General features: G+C 42.9%; 1 protein-coding gene across 8 annotated transcripts in view; it reads left to right on the forward strand.

Annotated features, from left to right (window-relative positions):
• ELMO1 (engulfment and cell motility 1) overlaps window positions 1–21,135 on the forward strand; it is a 474,721-nt gene that overhangs the window by 440,245 nt on the left and 13,341 nt on the right. For all 8 annotated transcript variants that reach the window (XM_019726329.3, XM_074341005.2, XM_019726327.3 and 5 more), the window contains 3 exons: window positions 989–1,101; window positions 9,879–9,986; window positions 17,401–17,483. In XM_019726329.3, the coding sequence (XP_019581888.1) occupies window positions 989–1,101; window positions 9,879–9,986; window positions 17,401–17,483 (304 nt within the window). The remainder of the gene's footprint in view (window positions 1–988; window positions 1,102–9,878; window positions 9,987–17,400; window positions 17,484–21,135) is intronic.

The raw sequence follows: 21,135 nt of genomic DNA on the forward strand, positions 1-21,135 counted from the left end.
TCCCACACCATCTCCTTTGGGAGTCACAGCGGTTTCCCAGGGAAGATTCTCATCCCCATTTTACAGATGAGGAAGCTGAGACTTAGATGGACTACATGTAATGCTCTCCACGCCCAAAGCCTACATTGAAACCCCAGTCTTCTGAGTTCTAGATCTACGTTCTAATCAAAACGTGCAGCACTGCTCTGAGGGCAGGGCTCTGGGTCTCCCTAGCCAGCTTCATCCGGAAGAACTCTAGCTATACTAGACTCAGAGGCACTACATCAAATTTGACTTGATAAAAAAATCTCTGCTCTTAAAAAAAAGAAAAGATTTAAAAACCATTGCACTCTATCATGATATCTTTACAGCATAGTGCATCTAAAACTAAATTACATGATGTTAGCCTGAGACAAAATGCAAATAATCCTTAATTTATCTCACCATTATCCCATCTCTGTGGGCTAGAATCGGAGACAATGTGTAGAGCCCATTTGTAAGTGATAGGATCAAAAGCAAAACATGGTCCTGTGGTTTGCCCAGGATACAGTGTTTGCAGTGGAATAGTAATTGTGCAGTTGACCAGCATCCCCATTTGATGAGATCACAATTGTCATCTCAGAGTTTCCCTGCTATACAGCGGGAAATGTGAGCAGAGATTTGTTGTCACAGCAGAGCTGAGTAAATTTTTGCATAAGTTGGTATCTGTGGCTGTGTAAAACAAGACAAGAAATCTCTCAGGACACTTTGGTCTAGAAAAACATCCCTGTAGCAGCTAGTGCTTTTGTGGGTATTCTGTAAATGCCAACGATTCTATGGTGTTATTGTAACAGATAAGCCTATCCCCTGACACTTAATAAGTGATTCTCTAAAGCGCCAACTTGGGAGGTATTGGGAGGGTCATGAAAAGATGCAGCTTGCCCTTTCCTACCCCATCTGCCCACGACACCCTTTCAACCAAGCACTGTTCTCAAGGCCTGCATTGGAAAATGTGTTTATCCTTTCACAGGGAACTAAAGGAGAAGATTCAGCCAGAAATCTTGGAGCTGATCAAGCAGCAACGTCTGAACCGCCTCGTGGAAGGGACCTGCTTTAGAAAACTTAACAGCCGGCGGAGGCAAGGTATTGTATTTGGGGCCATTCTACACCTGTCTAGGGTGAGCAGCAGCCTGTTCCATGGAGACTCAATCACACGGGTGTTGGTTTTAGCGTAGGCTACTTGGTGCTGTACATGAGACAGGAATAGCAGTCCAGGTAAATCGTGATTCCCCGTGCATACCTAGGAAGAGTCAAAGTCCAGAAACACCAGAAGACCTATGGAACTGAAGAGCCATTCTGGGCCATGTTGTGCCATGAGTTTGCTAGTAATGGTTCAACAACAGCTAACATGGATTGAGAGGCTGTCTTTTAACTTACATGACACATTTCATCCTCACAATGGCCCCATGAAGGTGCTACTGGGATTACACCCAGTTTACAGATAAGGAAACCAAGGCACTGAGGTATTAGGTCTCTTGCCCAAAGTCACGGAAGAGCAAGGATTCTCCAGCATCAATATGGCTACTTTTTGTGACTCACTATGCTGTCAGGTGAGCTTGACACACACTGTTGGATTTCATCTTGGAATTTTCAACATAGGTGGCCCATATTCTCAAACACCCATGCTGATTTTCTTCCAGGTCAGTACTATTTTCTTTGGAGATATAAGTACCAATGAAACAAGGTGGGATAGAATCCATTCTCATAATCTTACGAGACAAATTTCTGAATTGTCTCTATAAATTCTAATCCCAAAATATCAAGTCAAAATGGGTGCCATTAGACTGGTGCCAGCAGATGGAGAAAGCACTGCCAGCTGTTTCTTAGGCGGGCAAGGAAAGTCCCTTGATCGCTTTTTTGCTCTTTCGACACTGCTGATTGAAGTGGCAATGGACCCCTATCGTACTGTCCTAGAAACATCAGAAAGTAAAATGGGAAAATAGGTTTGGGGGGGGGAGTTGGTGAAAATATTGTGGAACAACCAGGAACAAGCCTAAGCGTTAGCACCTGTACCAAGAACGAACCTCAATTGTGGCCCCAGAGAAACTCTGGCAGGTAAGCCTGTTGGATCCCAGCGCACAGGGCTCCCCCACTGATGACAAATATCATGTCATGTTCATGCTGTGCCCACCCCCCAGGCCACTTCCTGTAACAGCTTGGTGCTGAATGCTGAGGTAACATTCAAAGTATTTCAAATGTTACCATTAAAAATCATATTATGGAATTTCCAAAGGCAGAACGTCCTTGAGGAATGAAAATGCAGATTATTCCGGAGGATGGGAAGCCATGAAAATGAACTTCAAGCTGGGCCTCCGGAGAGGACAGCGGGCAGAATAATAAAGGGCTAAGTTACATGTGGGACTGAGAAGGCCTCACCTTAGGAGGGGCAGTGCAAGAGGGAACTCGCTGTCCCCAAGCAGCCACTGCAGGACAAGTTCACCCCCATCCCCTTCTCTCTGCATTCCATGGACACCTTCGTCAGAGTAAACGCTGTCCCAAGAGGGCGGTGTGGGTACGGTGGCGAGGACAGATAAAGTGGGTGCAGTCCTGCCTCTCCCCGCCTCCAGCCGTGTGACCTGGGGCAGTTCCACATCTGAAATGGGGAAAACGATGCCTGTCTCCTAAAGTCATTGTGAGGAAGAAAGGTAATTGTGAATGTCCCCCTTGGATGGTGATAACAGAAGGCCGCGTCTGTTACTGTGGAAGGTCACTTAGGAAAAGACTGATGAGCTGGGAGTGAGTAGACTGGGTTCTAGGCTTCCCGGCTCTGTCAGTAACCACCTGGGTGTTTTTAAGCAGGAAACATGACCTCTCCGGGTCACAATTTTCCACCTATTAAGGGGGAGAATCGGACGAGATGCTCCGTTAGCTCAGTTAGCCAGATAGTCGATTGCATGCCCTGATCTTTTCATTACCTTTGGACAAATCAATACTGAGGATACATTGCCCCTATAAGGTGATTAATAACGTTTTTATTTACTTGACATTGGGCAAAAGACCCAGCAGTGGAGGGGAAGGGGGAAGGCAGCAAACACACACACCACCACCAAATGCCCCCACCGATGCCCAGCTGGAATCCTTGAAACCTAATTCAAAGAACTCAACTGAACCGTCTCGTCTACTTCGTATGAGACTTCCCTTTCTAGGCCGAAATGGGGTGGTTCTACTAGAATAATCCTGTTTCTAGATGTAATAATTAGGTTTTTTTGCTAAAGAAATGGGAGTCCTTTATCTGCCGTTCTTTCCAGTTTTCTAAAAATGAATTACCTAATGAACAAAAAAAATTAGCATCCAGATTATAAATTATTAGTGAGTTCCCTAGGGAGCATGACCATCTGTGTTTAATATAAAATCATCCTTCCGAGTGCAGAAAGGCAGGTTTTGGGGTGTTTAGTAAATGGATTTAAAATCTGGTGATTAGCGCTGGGGGCTTAAAAATAGGGATTCAAAACAGACTGTGGTGGAAATGGTTTCCTATCACCCCATCAAAACATTTCATTTAGATTTACCCAGATTAATGAGGACGTGGTCTGTCCCTGTAGCCATAAGGTCACTGGAATCCCTTTGAGAAAAGTGCACTTTCACAGGAGATCTAAGACGGGAACGTCAGGTGCCAGCACAGATTAGAGAGTAGGCAACCCAGGAAGGAACCCTGGCCACACACCCTTCAAACTTGTCCAGCGGTGAGTCGGACACAGATGAGTGGATTTACGTATTGATGTTACGGGAGGAAATATGGAAGAGCTGCCTGTGCCACACAACTGGAAAGTGGAGGACCCGCCGTAGCATCCTTTAGGCCACATTTGCCTCAAGGTCCCCTGCGTTGATGGTACTTGCCCATAATTTTACCTGCCTCATCTGCACCTCTGCCACTTGGAGAGTGGGATGCAGGCACTTACACATCTGTGTTTCTGAGGATTCTGACCACGTTAAAACCGGGAGCAGTAAATTATGTGAGACACACGGAGCTGCGTTCAAGTCCCTGGCTCCCTACCCGCTAGCTGGGTAGCCTCTGGCAGCTTGCTAGATCTCTCTGTGCTTCTGTTTCGTCCTCTGTCAGTGGGGGTGATGTCGGTTCCTACATCAAGTATGAGCTGTAAGGCGTGCATCTATAGCACTTAGTAGGGTGCTCAGCACACTGTCAGTCGCTTAGGGATGACATTTCACTTTGGTTTTAGCTTGGAGTTCCTCAGAATATAGGTTTTCAAACACAGGCAGTAGAGTGGCCGTGGGTGTCACACACAGGCTTCACTCCGTTCTGCAGCCCCCACAGGGCATGTAAGGCTCTTGTTCACAGTCCTTCATAATGAGCTCTTGCTGCTGTCTTCCCTGGGCTTCTGCAAGAGGGAGTTAAGATGCAACCCCAGAAGATGTCCATGTTAGGGCCATTCTTTGCTTTATGAGAATCTGCAGACTCAGGAAGTGCCCCCTGTTCTCCTTGTATTTCAGAGATTAGGGTCTTTTGGAAATATTTGCATGTATAGTCCTGATCTGCGCCCAGGGCTACGCATTGGAGTGTCATTTCCAGAAATGATAGCATGAAACTTTTACTTCTCATTGAAAACATTGCCCAATTTGTCGAGCACATCCATTCCCTGAGGGCTAATATGGCAAACTTAATTTGGGACTCAATAGTGGGCAAAATGTGTCCCCCGTGGAATTGTCACGCTCCCACACTGCTGCCCACGGCTATGGAGCTTTCCTTGGTGTTTCACCTTACTCAGAAAACCTCCAGCCAAATGGTATATTCAGGCAAAGTAACCACCTCACCCTTTGGGGGATCAGGTGTTTCTTCCTCTATCCTTGATCAAAATTTTCTTTTAATATTTAAATAAACCTTATTATAATTCATTTTTACAAAATGGCGGGGATAAGTAAATGCATATTTTCAAAGGAAGAAAAGGCAGTTGATTTTCCTGAAAAAGGCACTTTCCAGTAGCTCAAAATGACAGATGATCATTGTTCTCAGAAGGTGGAGAGCCCAGTAGTGTAGACGTGAGGGGTTACCATTGATGGGAAGAGCAGGAAGACGCTGATATTTGAGAGCCAGCTCTGTGAGTGGTGCATGACGGATACTTTATGTGTCATTTCCTCATATAATTATTAGCATTACTTAACAAATGAAGAATAGCGATCCCTAAGGTTTTTATAATTTGGCCAAGACGCCATAGTTGATGTGTCAGGACCAAGTGTGTCACCCAGGTCTATGTGACTCCAAAACATTGGTCAGGCCAAACCATCTTTCAAAGGATTTGAGGGGTCTGGAGTCATCTTCTGCTGGCAAAGGAGAAACCAGTCTCCAGGGAGGCAGAATTATGAATCCAAACACGAGACTCATTCTTAAGAGCAACCAGTGGAGTTGAGGAAGATTTGAAAGGCAGAATGACCTTTCTGTAGTCTGTCCCTGTGGTGGTTTTCTCCCTTTACTGGACCGACAGAGAAATCTTGTATCTCACCACCTGAAAGATGACATTTCCCTTTCAAAATATTGCTGGCGTCCCTTGTGTTTTGTGACTTGGAAAAGCTCCACCCTAGGCAGAAGCAGACCTTCTGAACACACCGAAGATTTTCCATATTTTAGGCTGACCTGCAAACAATCTGAAGTCCTCGTAGAAATGCTCTAAGAATTTACTTTAGTAAAGGCCAACTGCCTCCCAAACACAGGATTCTCCGGGCACCCTTGGGCCAGCATCCAACTGCCAACTATAGGCGTTGTACCCAAGACAAAGGGGTCCTCCCACTGAGTCTGTGGCAGAGGATCAGGACTCGGTTCTTGCTGTGCCCTGGGCCTCACTGAACTGACCAGCATTTCACACTCAACAATGGCAGCTTCTAGTCAATTGTCTGCCTGCTCTGTACACCTCCTGGCCAGCCCCAAAACTTATCTCCAGCCGCCTGCATGATGAAGACAGACCATACGCCGCACTGTTTACTGTAGCTATTTACTGCTATTTAAATTCATTAAAGTTGAACACAATGTAAGAATTTGTTTCATATGTTGGATAAAACAGACACAGTATTTCCATCAGTGCATAAAGGCCTATTAAACATTGCTGCGAGAATTACAGATGTCAGTGGTTATTAGCTCCATAATGATCTATGTGGCATTGGGAATAGATTTAATCAGCCCTGGAGAACTTCTTACCAGGCGTGTGCGTTTTGAAACCAGCTTTTCCCTATGATCCTTCACATATACAGAGAGAGAGAGAGAGAGAGAGAGAGAGAGAGAGAGAGAGAGAGAGAGAGAGGGAGGGAGGGAGGGAGGGAGGGAGGGAGGGAGGGAGGGAGGGAGGGAGGGAGGGAGGGAGGGAGGGAGGGAGAGAGAGAGAGAATTGCCTCCATATTTTGAGTTTTTGAGTTTGGGGAATGAAAAGATGGCTATTAATGGTACTAACATTCATAATTGACTGAAAGACCTCCATATTAACTTCTGTTTTCTCTTTAAATGCTAGTAAACAATCTTTGATAATGTTCTCACTGCTTCTTCCTAATTGCTTTTAGCGACACAATCCACTCGTTCATTGCCCAGAGGGACTGAGGCACTAGTAACACCATGCTGGGTTTTGAAAAGAAAATACTCGTTTTTCTTACCACAAAAGAAACTACAAATCAAGCTGCCACTGTTGGCTGATGCTGAAACTCTCACCCACAAGTCGGTGTGTTGTGCTGGGTGGAGCGGGCAGCTCTGCTTTTCTTTACAGCTGCTCTACCTTCAAGGCGGACATAACCAAGTGAGGATGCCTTTAAACCTTCCCAGAACTAAGGACTCCAGCCTTTATCCTGTAGAAGGTACAGGCTGAGTATCCGGTATTTAATACTCATGAGTCAAAACAATCTTCCCAAGCCTTTTCAGCCCACTTCCCAATATTTAGTCATCCATCCAAGGTTTCCTCTTTGATGGGGAGCAGCGGAACGCATCACTTACATCAGTGACGCACAGACCTTTTGGCTCTCTATCATTTTACTAGTAGACAGAGAAAGGGGACCTTCTGTAGGATAAGAGTTGGGCAGAGGTAAGAGGAAGACCAGAGAAGGGTGGTGTCATAGTCATCAGGAGAATGTAAGCGTCTTGCAGGAGGAAATTCTGTCAGCTGTACCCACTATTGTTACGGCAGGGCTCCAGGTAGCTTTTTGTGTTTCTTTTAAGCAAACAGCGATGGCAACTTTGCTAGAAAGATGGTTGTTTTGCCTCCTGAGACCTAATAAATAGCCACTGTTCTCTAATTCCGAATATAAGAATGTATTGCACCAAAGACGTTCTCTAACCCTGCTTTTCCCCGTAGCCCCTGTCCCTGTTTAGAACTGGGAAACGGGTTCCACCATCATTTTGTAATTGCCGTCAGGACCGGAGGGAGCCGCTTCTCCTTGAGCTGCTTGGCTTTGTCTCGCACGTCTGCCTTTCATCCTAACAGTTTTTTGCTATCCCCAGTAGAGTGCTGTGTGCTTGGTAGGCACTCTGCAAATATTCATTGGATAAATAAACTTACCTACCTTGAAAGAATATGCAGCAAACATGTTTGAAGTCTTACAAATAAATATAAGTTGTGCATTGTACTCCACGCTATGTCTGTACCATTTAAATTTCTTAGGGCTTCCTCAAATATATTGAGAATGATTGATCTTCTTTGATTGTGCTATACTGACCCTTGGCTTCTGGTTACCACCACTCACCCCTAGAGTTTCTACCAGCTTGAGAAGTGAGAACTTCCTAGAAAGAACAGGCTAAGACCTTATTTAAAATAAGGCCAGGGTGTCCAAGCATCACAGCTCGCTGACTTCCTTCCCGCTTTGTCATCCTTCAGCTGCTCACTTAGCCAAAAAATCCCACCTCAGAGGTCGCAGGGGAAGGAAAGCTTTATAGCAAATTTCTCCAGCTGTCTTTCTGATCATCAGGCCATTAAGACAAGGTGAAAGGTCCTTCCGGGCAGAAGAAACCTCTGCCATCTGTCATGCCAGGCCCCCAAAGCAGCAGTGACATTCACGGCCCAGGCAGGGGCTGCTCCCTTGGAGGTTGCAGTCTGTATTGGGAATTACATGTCCAATCCCCAAATGTGTTCTCTTTATGGAAAACTGATCATTACACATTTGCCTAATCGAAATGGCTGTGACTTATTCAGGGAGGAACTTGATCTCCCTTTGAAATGCTCTCCCAGAAAATTGACCTGTGTTGGATATATATAACGTACTTTTGAAAATTTAGCAATTCCAGATGTTTTCCTAGCCGTCAAATAACTTTTTCTTTCCTCTCTTTTTTTTTTTTCTTTAAAATTTCCTATGAGAGTTCAAATCCTTTTAAATGTATGATGGCCATATTCTGACAGCATTCGGGAATTTGCAAACCCCCTTTAGAGATGAGGGAGATTGGAATCACAAAGGGATCTTGCTTTTATGCATCAAGCTTGGGCGTTTTCTTTGTTCATCGTGTGGCTTTTATTTCCATTTTTAAAACTTTCTTTTCTATTAAAAGAATCATAGTTAAAACATGGTTTTGCAGTGAACGCAATTTTAGATAGAAAAACACTTTTCTTGAAATGTTATGGAGAATTGTTTTAGTCCGAGTGGTTTCAAGACAATTTGTGTGTGTAGACACAGTAATGAGGTGAGTTGAGCAAGGCCACTACACCTGTCAACTGCATAATTGCATAAAGGCTTACATGTCACATGTTATAGACGTTTTGTGCCTTAAGCATTTTGACCAAGTCCCCTTGGGTCTTCATTTATCAATTTAGCCAACAGCAACTGTGTAACTTCTAGATGCCAGGCATTGTGCCAAGGCATTGGGGCAGTACAATTATAAACATAGTGCTATCACCAGAGACCCCTGGCATCTCCACACTGTCAGGGCTGATGAGTACCCTGGACTCTTCTTCTTCTATCAGGAATTGTTCACAGTGCACCCATTAGGGCAAGTTGCTTACTAAGTGTATGTGACGGATGATAGGGAATACTAAGTGCTTAACATGTGGGCCCCAGTAATCAAAGACGATGCTGGAACAGCTAAGACCACAGGAAGAGTCCATTTTGCTGAGCTAATCAAAGAGGGCTTCCTGGAGGAGGCACCATCTAAGTACGGCCTTGAGAACTGCAGAATGATTGCTGTCATAATAAGTCCCTTACCTATAAAAAGCACTCTTTTCCTCCTTCTCCCTACCTCACAGACTTATTCAGAAAATTTGATGATGTTTGGGGAGGCAGAGCAGTTCAAGCTGAGGGAGTTATTTGTAACCATGATCTTAACACCCTTGGTCATGCCAATTTAGAGACCCAAACTTGAGGCATTAGAGAGGAAATAATGGTGAATGTCCTCGTTCTTTGAATAAATCCCTGAATTATTTAGATTATTTCCTCGTGAATTCCAACCCTGGCGTGTATCACTAGCATCCTGACAAATCATTCATTGATTAATCGGTGTGTGTTAGGCTCAGGGGTGGGAGGTTTGCTGTGCCAACTAAGAGGTGTCACACAATTATCTCAACAGCAGAAAAGTTCCAAGAAAGCTGTTTTTTCTACACCTCCCTCCCCGCTTTTGTCAGGCCCAGGTGTGTAAAGAATAATTCCCATAGTCGCTATAGAAACTGATAAAATAACCCTCTGGAAACGACCACCTCAGAAAATCTGTTATCACTGTACTTGAAGGATTTGCTCCCTTCCCCAGTGATTCTCAAACATACATTAAGCAGGATGGCTGCTAACTATCAGAATTAAAAGGGGACTTATTTCTCAGGGCTCTAGAATCCATTCCTTTCTGAAGACTTGAAATCAGAGCCACTGTTTCCTCTTCCAGGCAATACTATTAGGAAATAAGGATGTCCATATTTTAGGAAATCACTTTCATTGCGAATTTGTGTTTTTTTCCTCAGACAAGTTTTGGTATTGTCGGCTTTCACCAAACCACAAGGTCCTACATTACGGAGACTTGGAAGAAAGTCCTCAGGGAGAAGTGCCCCATGATTCTTTGCAGGACAAACGTAAGTGGCTCTCCTGAGTTTGGTTTGGTTGTTTGTTTCATGGTCATTAAATATCCTGCAGAAAAACTCTCAACCTAAATAAATCCTTGGACATGTCTCATCTTGTTGTAAGTCCTGGCCTCGGCATTCTCATCAAGCACCAGACCTGAATGGATCTGGGGTTTGGGATGAACAGGAAAGAGCATAAAAAGAATGCTCGCATCTCTTTCCTGAAAGATGTAAACCTGGGGTGCCAAAGTCCACTTTTGCATTATGTACCCAGGTGCTGTTTCAAGGAGTAAAAACAACATAAACCTGATTCTGTCAATTGCCTTTTTCTGATGACCCAAAATAACTTCACATGAACTGTGGGCTCGGTCCCGCCCACATTTCTTCATTATTGTTTAATGTATCCCATGATTATAATGCAAAGTTAATGACACATCCAAATATAGTTACTTCAAAGACATAACGCAGACACCTAGGAAATTTATGATGAATTGCATTTTCTTGTTTTCTGAATTCCCTGACTATATATTATCTAACCGTGTTTCCCCAAAAATAAGACCTAGCTGGGCAATCAGCTCAAATGCGTCTTTTGGAGCAAAATTAATATAAGACCCGGTCTTATTTTACTATAATATAAGACCGGGTATAATATAATATAATATAATATAATATAATATAATATAATATAATGTAATATAATATAATACCGGATCCTATATTAATTTTTGCTCCAAAAAACACATTAGAGTTGATTGTCCAGCTAGGTCTTATTTTGGAGGAAACATGGTATTTGTTTGCTATTTCTTATAATGTCTGTTTTAATATGTATATTTTCAAGAACCAGTAATATGCTAAATCATTTTCACCGAACACCAAACCAGGTTCCAGGTTTTTTAGATGCTATTCAATATATAAATTAAGCAAAGTATTATAGAAATATAAAAATATACAAGGTCAATGAATTAGTCTGGAAGAGAAATGAGATGAAAGGGACATAGCCTCAGAGGATACCCCATGTAGAGAAATGAAAGAGTGAGGAAACAAATGAAGAGACTTTTAAATAACCTTTAAAAGTCACATTGACCCTGCTGTGAGTCGTGTAATTGTTTCCCAGGTAGAATCCTCACCCCCATGTCCTCGCACCTTCCCTCTGGTCAGCCCCGGGCCCGTGGAAGTCACATCTGGACTGCCTTCCTTGAAGCTCATGGCCATCAAAGGCAAAAATAAACCACAAGTGGAAAATTCCTGGCACATTCAGACTCTGTGCAGACATAGCAGGCAGACAACCTGGAACATTCTCTCTTCCTCCAGCTTAAAAATGGGACAGTCTGGGCTTTGAATGTCATGTAGTTCAGAAAGCAATCTCGTTGCCTTTCACAGGAACACTGCCGCCCCAGTGCTTATTACTGGTATTGTTAATGCGAAGGGAAAGAAATCTGCAACTCACCACTGCAGAGTCTGGGGCAGGGTCTACCCCTCCCTGCAGCAGGGGCATCCCGGGCTCTGCCTGTAATGAGGACCCTCCTGTTAGGTCTCAGGAAGCACACCCTTCCCGCCGTGGACAAGCTAGACCAGTGGTTCTCGGAACATGGGCCTCAGGCAATCAGCAGCAGCAGCATCACCTGGGAACTTACTAGAAATGCAGATTCTCAGGGCCCACCCCCAGACCTGCTGAATCAGAAACTCTGGGGGTGGAACCAGCAATCTCTGTCGTCACAGACCCTCCAGGCGATTCTGATGCACACTCAGAGCGAGAGCTGCGGACCACAGCTGGCCCTGTCCTCTTCATAGCAATTCTCCAAATTGAGCTTTCACCAATAAGTACAAATTTAAAGAAACAACAAAAGCGAATTGATAGTAGATTGCCAACTTTTAATTTTTGTAAGGAAGGCTATAGAGAAATAAAATATAACTAAAACTTAATACTGCAATTCATTCACTTAAAAAATGGGGCTCTAGATCCCCCTAAAACAGTAAGAAAGACCTAATCTCAGAGCAAAGAACAGTCCCTGCTACTAAATTGAATTCGCTTTGTGAGAAACACCCACCAGTGTTTTCATCTTCCTCTGTTTTCTAACTGGTGAGAGTTCTCTCATGAACTTGGAACTGTCCAGAGACAGCGATTTGGAACCACTGATGTTAAAATGAAGAGTCAGAGGTTACTGTTGATCAAAGCAACCAGAAACTCGATACGAAGTCGCCCAGAGTCTCATTCTTAACCTGACCAAGATACAAGGAAAGTGGTCCAGGCAGGGGAAAAAAAAAAATCTGGCTTGATTCATTCTTTCCCCACGTGGCCCAGTGTATGGGCTCTCCCACTCACGGGACATTTTATTTACTTGTTTCCACATTTAGAGAGCTATAATCCACTTCTCAGCCCACAGACAGGCATTTGATTGGCAGTGATGACAGGTTTTATATGCGGCACTCCCATTCTAGCTGGGCCTGCTGCTGAGGACGTTGGTAGCCCTGTTCCTAGAGCAGGTCAAGGTGTGGCCAGCACCGGAACTTCATGCTGGAGTACTTGCTGGCCTGGCCTGCAAGCTCATGTCCCCAGCTCTACCAAGGCCTGCACGCCCAAGAACCTAGGGTGAGGTAACTAGCTAGAAATCGGTGGTGCCAAGGCCAGGGAGAGCGGCTTGCCAGGTTGGTGGCTGAAGAACAGGGTCAGAGCCGTAGGCCTGTCACAGCCTGAAGTCGGGCCACAAGGGATGCTGGTTCTCGGAAGGATTTGCAGCAGTCGCTCTGACAGTGGTCCCAAAAGTCGTGTCCACCCCTTTCTTCTGCAGCCTTGCAATCCGGGTATTCACACGTTGAAAGAGTTGCTTCATAACAGTAGCTATTGCAATATAAACCAAGAATCCATACCTGTACAGGTGTGTACATGTGGGAGGGTGTATGTGTGTGTGTGTTGGTGACATAACATCTGTATGCACACGTGTGCAGGGGAAAGTGCTTATATTCCTGTAATGAAGTAAGATGAAGCTATTAGGTGCCTGAGCTGAAAAGGCCCTGGCCTAGGAAACTCAGTTTGCTGCTTAAATGCTACCTGGTTTGCATTCAATTCCAATGACATATCTGCCCGGAGCAAAATAGCCCATTCTCTTGCAGCCTTTAGAAGTCAAAGACTTCATTCCACCAGAAAAATGAGTAGTTCTGTTAATTAATGTCAAGTGCCATTGCTCTTCCCATGTTCGATTGCCCTCTCTTGAGACCCAAGGGAAGATTGTCTTCTGCCCCTTACGTTAATCAGTGCTGAATATTGAGGTATTGATGAATCAAACAGTGTAATTGAATCCTCTTCATACAGAGCACAAATGAAGATTGAGAGCCTTTCCTTAGCTGTCCTGTCCCCAAAGCTTTAGGAAATCACTCTTCTCATATTTCTTTTGTTTGACAGGAAATAGGGCCCTTAAAATCCATATCTCCTTACAGCCCTTTTGCCCCGCCTCCCTCCCACCAGGTCAGGCTCTCATTGCCCCCACTAACCACTAGACTCCATTACTTTCCAGCCATGCCCGAGCCCCTCAGTGTCTCCCTTTGAAAGAATCTACGCCAGCCCTTTGCACTCCCACGTCAAAGGGGCTGAGAGGAGACGGCCCACCCCCACACACACACAGGGCAATGAAGCCTGTTACACAGTCCAAGAGAGGAGCTGAGACAGGAAAGCAAAGTAGGCAATGTGGGTCACTGATGAATGGTGAATAAATCAGGTCTCTCGATCTGCAGAGAGAATTATCTTTGGTTATTGATAATAAGAACAATTGCTGATAACATTTATTGAGTGCTTACTATATGCCAGGCACTGTGCTAAGATCTTTCCATAAATTAGCCTCTTCATAACCTGAAGAGGTAGATGTCATTGCCCTTGTTTTACAGATCAGGAAACGGAGGTACAGAAAATAAGTAACTTGTTCAAGGTCACATGATTCGTAAATAGTAGAGCAAAGATCTGACTGTAACCAACTCCCTGGCCCAGATTTTTATCCATTGCTCTGTCCTGCATGGATTAAAAGCCAACAATGATCTTAGCTCCAGCATCAGAAATTACGAGTGATTCTTGGAGCAACCCTCTGAGATAAATGATGTTACAGTTCCACATTGCAGGCGAGGAAGCTTAGTCTCCCAGAACATAAGCCCAAGTGGTAGAGCCAGCAGGTGGGTCTAGAATCAAACCCAAGCTCTGTGATTTTGTCCCACCACTCTGTGTTGCCTAGTTAGAGACCAGATTCTTCACTGAACTGAACTGGCATCAGCCTGTCCTTCTAGTTCTCCATCCACAGGAGCTTCTAAGGCGCTGTATACACAGCAAGTGGCCATAGCTTAGTAGCTACTTTCTGGGGTGATTTCTGCCTCAACTTAGTTCTCAGTGGTGTTAGCTAAAACTGTTTTCATCATGGTGACCATATCTACTTTTTCAATGGTATTTTTGTTTTAAATTACAGGTAAAGTTCCTTCTACTCTTTGATATTAGCAGTCAAAGAGTTTCCTGAACATATCTGAAGGGATAACCACATCTGGAGCGGTGTTCAGCCAGATTTGGGGTACTGACACCTTCATAGGGCGAAATCATGACCTACCAATGAACATGGAGTGGAAGAAAGAGCAATCATCCCAGCTCTGTCCCCCAGTAGCTGTGTGACATTACATAATTTATTCCGATCTATTAATGGGAGTGTTGAATTAGATGGTCTCAATCCAGCTCAAACTGAAAAAAAAAGTATAGAAAGAAATGAGGCCACTCGCCAACGATTTAGAGTTGAGGGTAGGGCGCCAGTAGTGACCGTCCTGTTCCCATATCTCTGGGCCCCACTTGTTTATGCTGGCCCCACACAGAAAGACCTAATGGAAACACTAGCCTGGCTTTGAAGTAATCAAGAGCCCTTTGCTGCCTCCTTAGAGTACAGATTCAAGAGATGTGAGCCTGAGTCTGCTGGGAACAGACAGGATGGCATTCTGGCCCTTCCGATGCCTAATCTTGCAGTGCACCTAGAGGCAAACTATAAAAAGAACAACCTTTAAAAGCCACACTATATTTTTAGAATTTTGTGTTTTCCTTTTTGCTATAATCCTGTGAGTAGTATAGTAGCTTGTCTCCTTGACAGGGGACAATGCATATAAAAAAAGAAAAAAACATAAAATCTGTGCTGTTGTAAACACGGTGGAATAGTGCCTTTTCTCCCCTGAAGCCTTCTCATTAGAGATTCTGACGGCTACAGCACAATAGACTCGTGTTACTCATGTCCCGTTCCTTATGATGAGTTTTCAAAGCAAAAGCGGGGGGAGGGGTAACTTACCCTTTATAGATTGTAGACACTCTCTAGTTCATTGATTATGTTATATGAACAAAAGACTTCCTACTTCTGAGGTACTTGTGACTCAAATTCCATCTGAAGCGTGAGAAGGTTTTTTGAATTTGCATATTAATTCCATCAATTTTACTCCAATGGTGGATTTTCCATTGAAAAGTAAACCCAACTTCCCAGATATCCCCATCGTGAGGTTGTGATTAGGCCGTCAGCTTGGCCACCGAGAGGAACGGGGCTGATCATGGTTATGAAAACAGATATGAGAACTGAAGTCAGTGGTTGCACTCAAAGGTAGGTTCAGGAATCACATGGACCATGTACAGGAAAATGCCAAGTCAAAGGAGCGAGGCAGAGACAGGAAAGGAGTTCACGGTAAAGGGCTATGCCACTGAGGACAGGCTGCATTGCTACATTATGCTCCTGGAACGAAGAACCTCCAAATCTCAGTGGCTTTTGACAACAAGAGTTTATTTCTTACTCCTCACATTACATAACTGACATAGGCTATCAAAGGACTGCTCCACACGGTCACTCAGACACGCAGGCCAGTGGCTGCTTTGCCATCCCATAGCTATGCCCTCTGGATGGAACATGTGGCCTATTAATTTCATTTTCTGCATCTGGAGAAGAGAGGCTGGTGGGCGTGGACTTTTCACTGCCTTAACCAATTAAAGAAACTTGCCATTTCCTCTCATGTTTCGTTGGCCAGAACTAATCATATGGCTTAGTAACTGCAAAGGCTGCTGGGAAGTGTAGTCTTCCATATGCCCAGAAGGAGAGGAATGCCAGATATTAGTGAGTATAAGTAATGTTTACCAAAGGGATCTAAAATCAAAACTGAAAAAGAAAAGAGCAGACATGGTGGGACAGATAGCCAGGGAGTTTGTGCAGATTTCTGGAGTAGTTCACCACAGCCCCACTCTTCTCTAGGGTTAGAGAGAGCTGTGGGAGTGTCAACAGATGTGGACAAAGTCCTTAGCAATTTTAGGGTACCTGGAAAATGTTAGCTTTTAAGGGACCTTTCTGTTATATAGTTTTGATATTCTATATATTTTACAATTTTATCTCCATCTAAATATCACCTCTACAACCCAATTCCACCCGGTCAAAGTTTGTGAACTTTAATTATGAAATCTCATCCTCTTCATCATTAAAGGAGTGATTATTAAGGAATTATTGATTCATTATTAAAGAATTGATTACATAAAGCTCCTGCCTGCAGATCCTAAGTGAGACAGTCTCTTCTGGGACAAAAAGATTAGGAATTGGAGAGAGACAGGTGACTTTGCATTTTTTTTGTTAAGTTTCCAAACCATCTTACTGCTTTCTCTCTCTCAGATGATCTTAATAAAAAGTTTTAAATGCACAAACCTTTCCATGTCTTTTATCTCCCTCCACATCCTGAGTAAGATGTTAAATGATACCATTTTATCTGCAAGATAAATACCAGCTACCATTTCTCTATCAGAAAAGAATGTTCCCTTTATTTGCATTTAATTTCGTTGTCTCTAAAATAGGGATAATAAAACCTGTCTCACAAAATTGTTGTGGGAATTGATGAGATGGTAGTAAGCGAGAATGACAGTGAGAGTTCAGGACTATTTAGATTCAAATACATTTTCTGTGATAGGGCTGCTTTCCCTCATTATCCAAAACTCAGAAACTAAATAGATGTAGATACTTTAGTAAGGGATACTGATATATGCAGAGCACTTGGCATTATTCCTGGCACACGTCTTCCATAAAACCAGTATTAGTACAAATATTACTGTTATTACTACTGCTGCTTCTGATACCATCACTTTCACACAGCTATGATGGGAGATTTTTCTTTTTTGTTTTTTTTAATTTGTTTTAGTGAACCAAATGCTGCTTATAAACATAGGTGTTTCTCCCCAAGGATGCTTTCTGCTAGAATATAAGATTATATTGTCTTTTCTAGTCCTCAGGCATTGCTTGACTTCTCTTCCTCTTTTTACCTCTTTGCTTGTCTCTTTTTGCCATAGTTTCTGGGAATGGCAACTGTGCTAGCAGACCTGACGCTTAATCCTGCTTCTGTATTGACATCTAAGCTTTCACAAGGTGTAGTTACTTTCATTTTCTTTTCTGAATTGCAGTGCCAGTGGCAGATATCAAAGCTGTGGTGACGGGAAAGGACTGCCCTCATATGAAAGAGAAAGGTGCCCTTAAACAAAACAAGGTATGATTTCCAAATTATTGCAAATAGTTCTGTCTGCACAATGCAGTCAGTGGTGAGCCCAGCCCTTCTTTAGTGGCAATGCTTTGTGTGTGTGTGTGTGTGTGTGTGTGTGTGTGTGTGTGTGTGTGTGTTTATACATTTCTTACTCATTGCTTTTACATCTCTTTCCTTTCCTGATTCCTTTTAAGTCTCTCAGCTTTATTTTTCTCCCACTGATCACTTGTCAAATCCCCACCATCTCTTCCATTCTCTTACTTCCTGTCTCTTTCGAACCCTAGGAGTTGCCCTCTCACTATTGGCACAGTGTTGTCTTCAGCTTTCTCTGCTCATCCCCATGCATTTTCTGTGAATGTGTTGTTTAGGAAGACAAAGGGGAGCGGATACAGCTAATGAGGCTGCTATGATAGCGAGATCTGAGCTTCCTGAGTTACATAAATATAATGCACGTCAAGTCCACGTGAATTCCTTCTTTATCAAGCCTGTCACAACACTGTCATATAACGTGCTTCATTTAGAAGCATAATGACATAAGGGCATGCCTAAGAGTCTGTGGGTCGTCTGTTACATAGTATTTCTACTTTCTCTGTGATGTGTGGGGAAATAGGAATTCTACAGTTCATCAGATTTCAGATCAGAGTCCTTAACTAGCAGCAAGTCACCAGCCTTCATGGTTTGCCTCCTGTGGGGCTGCCCTCCTTCAACACCCCCTGATATGCAGAGCACAAATGGGGAGCATGAGCTCTGCTCAACTCCAGCTAAGGTCCCCGTGGTTATGTAACACTGGGAGCTGAGCAGGAAATGATGTGTGGAAATTGGCAACAACAAGAGTCTATAACCAAGAGAAGTCCAAGAGGGGTGTAGTTAGGCAGCAAAGCAGCCTGCCTAGGACTCACGTACTCTGAGTAGGGACACTGAGAATTATGTAAAACAGGTGTGGAGGGCCTTCCACTTTCAACCTTAACATGGAAAGATGCTTGGGAGTTGTCACTGCTATCCTTACAGTGAGAAGACTCTGAGTAAAGTGAAAATCAACAATTTCCTTGGACTAGCCAGAAAACTGAGGGCAAACTACCACCCTGGAATCTGGAGTCAGGTACATTCAGAGAATCCAGATCGGCTCACCTGGAACAGAATCCACTGGAGCCATAAACTGTAGGATCACTTAAATGGTAATTCTGATAAATTGCTCTAGGCTGAGTGTGGGCTAGTGTGAGAGTGAAAAACTCTTGGGGGTTTCAGTCTTGGGGGCATTCTTTCATGGGCTTTACTTCCAGTAATCTTCGCAGATTGTCACAGTGAAGATCTGAGAAAAATCCCCACCCCCATTGGCTCTGTCAGGGGAAAGGGACCAGAATCATAAAATATGCCAGAACCTTCTCATAACAAAGTCCTGTTCTCCAGATCTTTTTTTCCAGCTAGGGGAAGAGAATTTCTCCCAGTTTATCCCATTTTAGCCTTCCTGTCTCAACTGTGGGGTTGGGGCAGGGGAAACATAATCAGTAGCAGTCAGACCCTCAGGGAAATTGATAGGAAACTCTGCATCCAGGGAACAAGGGAGGGGACAAGGGGAAAAACTGTGCCACTGGAGAAACATTTGAGAAAGTGACAGCCACAAGATACGGGACCCAAAAAAGATGGAGATTTCATTGGAAAATTATAGAATGCCATCCCTCACCCATATCCTACAACCACACCAACAATATTCCAAAATAATAATGGTGAATTATAGCATAAAGATTTGTAAGATACAAACTGTCTCTGAGGAGGGGTACTTAGGGAAGCCCAAAGTCAGTAGAAGAGACAAAAATAGGGACTCTAGAGGAATTTGAAGCCTCTGGCACTTACAGCCACATCAAACATTAAACATATCCCTATTCCGTGTCAGATTAAAGTAATTACTCTGAAGGTCTATGTATCTTTTGATTACGTGGTACAACATGTCTGGATTTCAACAGAAAATTATAGGTATGCCAAAAAGCAAGAAAAAACAGCCTGAAGAAACAAATCAACTCTCAGAACCAGACTCCAATACGACATATGACACAGATGTTGGCACCATTAGACAGAGAATTTAAAATAACTATAATTAAAAGTAGGCTTTAATGGGAAAAGTAGACAACATGAAAGGACATAGGGGTAATGTAAGCAGAGACATGGAAACTCAAGAAGTGAATCAAAAGAAGAGATTATAAGTAAAAAACACTGTAACCGACGTTAATGCTTTTCATTGGCTCATTGGTAGACTTGACATGCTGAGGAAAGGATTAATGAGCTTGAAGATGAGCCAATAGCAACTTCCTAAATTGAAATGCAAAGAGGGAAAAATATGAAAAGGAAAAAAAAAGAAACAATACATCAAAGAACTAAGGAACAATTGCAAAAGGTATGATATATGTGTATTTGGAATACCAGAAAAAAGAGAACAGAGCAGAAAAAATATTGAAGCAGGCCAAGAAGTTTCCATAATTAATGACAGCTATCAAACCGCAGATCCAGGAAGCTGAGAGGACACCTAGCAGGATAAATACCCCCCAGAAACCACACCTAGGCATAGCATATTTCACCTGCAGAAAACCAAAGACAAAGAGAAAATCTTGTAGGAAGCCAGAGGAGGGCAAAACACCTTACCTACAGAAGAACAAAGATGAAAATTAAAGTGGATTTCTCATCAGAAATTATGCAAGCAATAAGAAAGTAGAGTGAAATATTTAGTGTTGAAAGAAAAAAAACCCACCAACCTAGAATTCTATATCTAGTGAAATTATCCCTTAAAAGTGAAGGAGAAATAAAGACTTTTTAAGATAAATAAAAAGTGTGGGAATTCATTGCCAGCAGATATGCTCTTCCAGAAATGTTAAGAGAAGTTCTTCAGCAAAAAGAAAAATTATATAGATCAGAAACTTGGATCTACATAAAGCACAGAAGAGCATCAGAAAAGCAATAAATGAAGATAAAATTAAAGTATGTTTTTTATTAATCCATCTAAGAGATAACCCTTTGTTTAAAGCAATAAGAGTAGCAATGTGTTGGATGATTGTAGTATAGGGGAAACTTAAATAGAACGACAGCAAAGTCACAAGGGACAAGTGGTAGGATTTGAGATACTCAGAACAGGGAAGGCAAAGAAAAGAAAAGAAAAAAAAAAGAAAGAAAGAACAAATGCAACAAATAGAAAGAGTTGCAAACATGACAGATATTATTCAAATTATGTCAATAATCATTTTAAATTTCAGTTGCTTAAATATATCAATTAAAAGGCAGAGATCAATGGAGTCCATAAGAAAAAAGACCCAACTATATGTTTTCAACAAGAACCCCCCCTTTAAATATAAAGACTAAGGTAGGTTAAAGTAATGGGGTGGACAAAGGTATCAAAATATATGCGGGAAAACTGATAAAACTGAAAGGAGAAATTCACAAACCATTATTATATTGGAGACTTCAACACCCCTCTGTCAGTAACTGACAGATCATAGGGGCAGAAAATCAATAAAGATATTGATGACCATCAATCCACTTCATCTAATTAACATTAATTTAAAAAATCTACCCAAAACATCAGAGTACACATTCTTGTTAAGCGCACAGGAAATGTTCACCAATATAGACCAATTCTGGGCCACAAAATACATCTTAATACATTTAAAAGAAT

Source organism: Rhinolophus sinicus, chromosome 4 (assembly GCF_057876585.1).
Source record: "Rhinolophus sinicus isolate RSI-liver-muscle chromosome 4, RSI-T2T, whole genome shotgun sequence".
NCBI lineage: Eukaryota > Metazoa > Chordata > Mammalia > Chiroptera > Rhinolophidae > Rhinolophus > Rhinolophus sinicus.